This window comes from Otolemur garnettii, unplaced genomic scaffold (genome assembly GCF_000181295.1).
Source record: "Otolemur garnettii isolate 467f Iridium unplaced genomic scaffold, OtoGar3 scaffold00223, whole genome shotgun sequence".
Taxonomy (NCBI): domain Eukaryota; kingdom Metazoa; phylum Chordata; class Mammalia; order Primates; family Galagidae; genus Otolemur; species Otolemur garnettii.
The window spans coordinates 1367528-1374330 of record NW_003852618.1 but is presented as its reverse complement, the minus strand read 5'-3'; the positions used below and the strand labels follow the sequence as shown (position 1 = coordinate 1374330).

General features: G+C 36.5%; 1 protein-coding gene across 1 annotated transcript; it reads left to right on the top strand.

The window, feature by feature from the left end:
* The first annotated feature begins 4470 nt into the window (after nucleotides 1-4470).
* Nucleotides 4471-5412, top strand: LOC100954883 (olfactory receptor 2W3-like). The gene has a single exon (XM_003801885.1). It carries the CDS (start codon nucleotides 4471-4473, stop codon nucleotides 5410-5412), a length of 942 nt encoding a protein of 313 aa, XP_003801933.1.
* The last annotated feature ends 1391 nt before the right edge of the window (nucleotides 5413-6803 follow it).

Below are 6803 nucleotides of genomic sequence, written 5' to 3'. Positions count from 1 at the left end.
TATATACTTTTTAGGCCTAATGCCATTGCACATTTAATAGACTGAATAGTATAGGATGAACTTATTTTTTATATGCACTGGGAAACTAAAAACTTTGTGTGACTCCATTTATTGAGATGATCTGGAACTGAACCCAAAATATCACCTTTTAGTTACCTGTAGTCAACCCCGGTCTGAAGATATTAAATGGAAAATTTCAGAACTAAAAAATTTTTAAGTTTATGATTCACATCATTCTAAGTAGATTGATGAAATCTCACAGGGACCTACTCCATCCCCTCCAGGTTGTGAGTCATCCCTTTGTCCAGCAAGTACACTCATCTCACATCATCACAAGAATAGTGAGTGGAGCTCAGTTTTTCTTCTTTTTGAAAAAGACAGAGACAACATTTGTGTAACTTTTATTTATAGTGTATTGTAATGATTTTTCTATTAAGTTATTGTTTAACCTCTTATTGTGTCTAATTTATAAATTAATTATTTAATTAATAAACTAAACTTTATCATAGCTATTTTTGTATAGGAAAAAAACATAGCATTATACGGCTTGGTACTATCCATGGTTTCAGGCATCCACCAGGGTCTTGAAACATATCCCTCATAGATAAGGAGGGACTGCTATATTTGCAATGTCCAATTCCCGACCCCCCCCAAAGGTTATTTTTCACAATTTTAGTCAATGTTATTCTGTTTGGACTTTTTTTTTAACTTAAAATAGAGCAATTTTTGAACTAATGAGTAACCATGTATCTTTTATTGGCTTAAAAAAACTTTTAAACTGTAAAAAACTTTTATTGGATGCATTTTCTTCACTTGATTTATCTTACATAGACATCTTTGACATTTCCTTCAATTGGGACCGAACCAGTGATTAAAAGACTCAAGGCATTCAATTCACCTTAAATGAATTCAAAGGGAGAGTCTGTGGTCATGGGTTCATATATTGTCTTTCTACTTTAGTCCTCTAGTGTTTAGAAGTTTGGCTTGAGAGTCAAACAGGCCTGGGTCCAAATCCCACATCTATAACTTCTAGCTGTGTACGTGTTGGTAAGTTACTTAATGCCTTTATCCTTTAAATTCAGGTGTGAGGACTAAATAAAGCAGTCCAGAAAAACATGTAGGTAGCAAAGTTATCACTTCTATGTGAGGCCTCAATAATATTGATAGTCATTCTACATTTATTTTTGTGAGTTTTGGTGAATGCTTTTCTCCCATTTTAAATCAATAAGGTCAATTACTACATAATTTAGTAAACATTGTGTCTGTAGCATGTAACATAATGTTTTTCATACAACAGAACTCAATAAATACTTGCTGGATATGGAATTATTTATCAAAATAAATATTTTCAGTAATTTTCATTTCAAAGATGATAATATTATCTTCTCTCACCTAAGACCATTTCATCAGAAGAACCCTTTTCAAGTCATTTATTTATTTATTTAAATTTATTTATTTATTTATTTTTTGAGACAGACTCTCACTTTGTCACCCTTGGTAGAATGCTGTGGCATCACAGCTCACAGCAACCTCAAACTCTTGGGCTTAAGGGAATCTCTTGCCTGAGCCTCCTAAGTAGCTGGAACCACAGATGCCCACCACAATGCCCGGCTATCTTTTGTTGCAGTTGTCACTGTTGTTTGGCTGGCCTAGGCCGGGTTCGAACCCACCAACTTCAGTGTATGTGGCTGATGCCATAACCAATGTGCTACAGACGCCACACCTCAAGTCATTTAGAATATAACTTTCTGTCAAAAGTTTTTCTTGTCAGCTCATCTAACCAAGTATAATTAGTTTAAATTGGCTCAAATTGCTTAGTCTTTGTTATTAACACTGCTAATAGTTATACTCAAAATAGCATGAAAAAGTTTCCCCTCTTATTCATGTACAACACAAGATCTGTCTTTCCTATTTATAATAGTAATCACCAATATCTGTAACATAGTTTATCATGTGCAAGGCATTTTACAAATGTATATAATAGTGTGTGAAGATGTCAACATGTCCGAGGTAGGTACGGACATAGAGGTGAAGATGGAGATGTTGCTCCTTCATTTTCATCTGCCTCTCCCCAGATTTCAATATTACACTACTAGAAAAGATCACTAATTCTACTAGGAACTAGTAACTACTTAAAATGATAACTGCCAGAGTCATAAAGCTCTCTATTATCCTGAGGGAGAGGTGAAACTTCACATCAATGCTGTGAGATAATGAAATTACTCTCTAACAAGATGGTAAACAGAGTACTGAGCCAAGGTCTTCTGACTCAAGCACCTTATTCCATAAATAGTATACAAAAAAGGATCTTTTTAAATTTAAAGTGTTGGGAATAGCCTGTTACATAGAAGGTCATGAATTTATCTTTGAGTATTTTCAATTATCTTGCTTGGATGACTGACATATTCAAAGGAGTCTCAATTTTTTACTTGTTCAATTACACAATACAATTTGGGGAATCTTTTGTTCCAGGAAGTACTGAACAGATTTCAAGATTTTTCTTGTACATAGAAATATTTATAAAAAGTCTACATCTATGATTTTTGAATTGACTCATCAGACTAAAATATGAAAAATTGGTTTGCCTGGATTTTTTCTTAGTTAATAATTAGCTAGATTTTTTTTTTTTTTTATTTAACAATTAGCTCTTTCTTGGGAGAGGGCAACCATTTTTTTTTTTTTTTGAGACAGAGCCTCAAGCTGTCGTCCTGAGTAGAGTGCCATGGCATCACAGCTAACAGCAACCTCCAACTCCTGGACTCAAACGACTCTCCCCCCTCAGCCTCCCAAGTAGCTGGGACCACAGGTGCCCCCCACAACGCCCGACTATTTTTTAGTTGCAGCTGTCGTTGTTTGGCAGGTCCGGGCTGGATTCGAACCCGCCAGCTCAGGTGTATGTGGCTGGCACCTTAGCCAGTTGAGCCATAGGCGCTGAGCCAGGGCAACCATTTTTAAAAGCAACATGGTAGCATTCTCTGTTCATGTATTAAAATTTCTAAATCAAGCTTATTTTTATAATTTATATCTTTTGAAAATGTGATATACGAAGAACTATAGGTCTTCTCTTTAGATGTATCCAGTTAAAAAGAATAATTACAAACACAATTCATAAAATAAATATTCACTGAAAACTGCATAATAATGTCTTTTATAAAATTGTGATTTTATAAAATAGGTAAGCATGTATTTGTAGGCAGGAAAAATGTGAACTTTATATAAAAAATAAAGGGGAATGGGAGATTTCATCATTTACAAAATAAAGTATATGTTTTTATGTATTAAATTGTTTAATAAAAGTGGAAAGGTTGTAACTTTTATCTCAGGGAGTAAAAAGAAATTAAGCCATTATTCCTGTTTTCATTGTTCCGTTAAAAGTCATGTTTGGGTTCTATTGATAGACTTTTCTATGATGTTAGCTCAGTGATAAAAATAATGTTTTCCCACATGCAAAAAGGTTAGAAGCATCAATAATTAAGGGCAGCGCCTGTGGCTCTAGGAGTAGGGCACCAGCCCCATATACCAGGGGTGGCGGGTTCGAAACCAGCCCCGGCCAAAAACTGCCAAAAAAAAAAAAAAAAAAGAGAAAGAAAGAAAGAAAAAGAAGCATCAGTAATTAATCAACCTCACTGCTAATAATTTCAAATTTGAACAATATTAGGTGTCACTTTGGACAAAACAATTGCCAATGATTCGGGGAAAGCACGCTGGTTAGAGCATAGTAAAATGGGTACTTCTATAATCTCACTATTGTGACCTTTAAAATATGGAAAGTATCCTTAATAACAAGCTACAGAGAAAAGTTTAAATAAATCACACAGACAATAATGATTATTTTTTGTAGAATTTTAAGACCAAAGCAAATTCTCATGCTATATTATTTAATGAAAGAAAATCTAGAATATAAAATTTTAAACACTATGATTTAAGTTGTGTTAAGTTATATGTACTTATGAGAAAAGACTGAAATCAATAGTGCAATAGTGATTGTTTCTGGAATGTAAGCAATCTTTTCCCTATTATATATATTTACATTTACATCAGTATATGAGGTTGGACAATTAAGTTCATGAACTCGTCTGAGAATAATATGCTTTGAAAGGTAAACTAGGCACTGGCATTGGTACATAGCTTTCCAACGGGAGTACTTCGAAGGTGACCATCGTGATAATCAGCAATGAGGTAGATAGTGCTGTTTTTGGATGAGTTTGCAAATTTAATTGTCAAACCTCATATATGTATGTATTTTCCAAATATTCTATAATAACCTATACTTTGGTATTCAAAAAGAAAAAAAGACCAATAAGAAGAGATATGCTTCCCAAAACATAACACTTATGTCTCGATAGAGTATTGAAATTGTATGTAACTATTCTGCATAATTCTGTCTGGTTTTTAGCCTGCTTCATAAAGAGCACATTATGTTCCTATCACTTCCTTGCAGGCATCCTTCCTTCTTGATTATCTGCTGTCATGACCAACCAGAGCTGCCAGGAACAGTTCATCCTATTGGGTTTCTCAGACAAACCCAAGCTGGAGCATATCCTCTTTGTGTTTGTCCTCATCTTTTACCTGGTGACCTTAGTGGGCAACATCGTCATTATCTTGATCTCCCGCCTGGACCCTTGTCTCCACACACCCATGTACTTCTTCCTCACTAACTTGTCCTTCCTAGATCTCTGCTTCACCACCAGTTCCATCCCCCAGCTACTTTTCAACCTAGGTGGCCTGGATAAAACCATCAGCCACATGGGCTGTGCCATCCAGCTCTTCATGTTCCTAGGACTGGGTGGCACAGAATGTGTTCTCTTAGCAGTCATGGCTTACGACCGGTTCACTGCAATCTGCAAGCCCCTTCACTATTCTGTCATTATGCACCCTCAGCTCTGCTGGCAGTTGGTATCTGTGGCCTGGGGGGTTGGGCTCCTCAACTCCTTAGTTATGTCTCCAGTGACTATGAAGTTACCACGATGTGGGAGATGTAAGGTGAAACATTTCCTATGTGAGATGCCAGCTCTGATAAAAATTGCCTGTGTGGACACAGTAGCTGTAGAGAGCACTGTTTTTGTCTTGTCAGTTATAATCGTCTTGGTGCCCTTGTCTCTTATCCTCATCTCTTACAGCCGCATTGCCTTAGCAGTGCTGAGAATCAAGTCAGCTGCAGGAAGAAGAAAGGCTTTCAACACGTGTGGGTCCCATCTTACTGTAGTCTCCTTGTTTTATGGGAATATTATCTATATGTATATGCAACCAGGAAAGAATTCTTCTCAAGACCAAGGGAAATTCCTGACGCTCTTCTACAACTTGGTGACTCCTATGTTAAACCCTGTCATCTACACACTGAGAAACAAGGATGTAAAGGGTGCACTGAAGAGGCTTGTACGGAGAAAGCAAGGTGACACTGACTTTTCCTAAGGTTGTGCTTTTACTCCCTTAATAGAATTAAAGAATTCTTTTTCTTTTTGAGACAGAGTATCACTCTGTCATCCTTGGTAGAGTGCCGTGGCGTCACAGCTCACAGTGACCTCAAACTTTTGGGCTTAAGTGATTCTCTTGCCTCAGCCGCCTGAGGAGCTGGGACTACAGGCACCTGCCACATTGTGCCCAGTTATTTTGGGTTTCAGTTGTCATTGTTGTTTAGCTGGACTCGAACCCACCAGCCTCAGTGTGTGTAGCCAACGCCCTACTCACTGAGCTATTGGCACCAAGCCAAGAATTAAATAATTCTTGAGGTGAAATCTTCAAATACATCTGAATATACCTACCTACCCAATAAAAACCCCCAAAGGTAGAGCTTGAGACTACGTATTATAAAGCTCCAAAGATGATGTTGATGATTAGGTAACCCAGAGGTTAAAATTTAATTTTTATAACATTTTGTATCTGACACATCAAATCATCTTTTCTTCTTTCCAACTTAACCACATCTAATTAAAATTCAACAAAACCCTAAGTAACTGTTTCAATACAGCAGATTAATTGTCAGAAGCTCTGCCCTAGCAAAAATCACATGATGATCTTCTTTCTCATTGGTAGTTTGTCTAATTGTTATTTTTTTTTGGAATTCAGCCAGTGGAGTGCCAAAAGTTAATATTTACACTGCTTTTATCTTCTGACATCTATAAATTTCATTATATGGAAACAGTAGAGCATTAGCCTAAACATGGTCAATAATATCATTTAAATTTTTGAGTTCAATACTGCTTCACTGATCAGCTCCAGTAAAATTACCTGGAGACATAAATAAATATTTTTTTCAAGTTCCTTTCCCAGAAATTGTGAAGTTCAGTGAGTCTAGAAATATTTGTACTGGAAAAGCTCCTTGTGAGATTCTGACATGATTTTATATTTGAAAACAAATGATCAATTTTGAATCCTTTCATTAAATAAGTTAGAAAACATCATCCAAAAAACCACAAATAGTAGAGCTAAGAATTTAACATGTGTCTAATTTTATCAGGATAAATATAAATGTTCTCACATTTATTTATTTATTTTGAGACAGAGCCTCAAGCTATTTGCCCTGGGTAAAATACTGTGGCGTCACAGCTCACAGCAACCTCCAACTCCTGGGCTTAAACAAATTCTCTTGCCTCAGCTCCCAAGTAGCTGGGACTACAGGCGCCTGCCACAGTGCCCAGCCATTTTTTGGTTGTAGTTGTCGTTGTTTGGGAGGCGTGTGCTGGATTTGAACCTACCAGCTCTGGTGTATATGGCTGGCGCCTTAGCCACTTGAGCAATAGGCACTGAGCCCTCACTTTTTAGATATTAATTTTATTCAAGGGGCAGTTAAAAGTGGCAATAAT

Coding starts and splice junctions, on each gene's coding strand:
- LOC100954883 (XM_003801885.1), top strand. CDS start 4,471: ATGACCAACCAGAGCTGCCAGGAACAGTTCATCCTATTGGGTTTCTCA.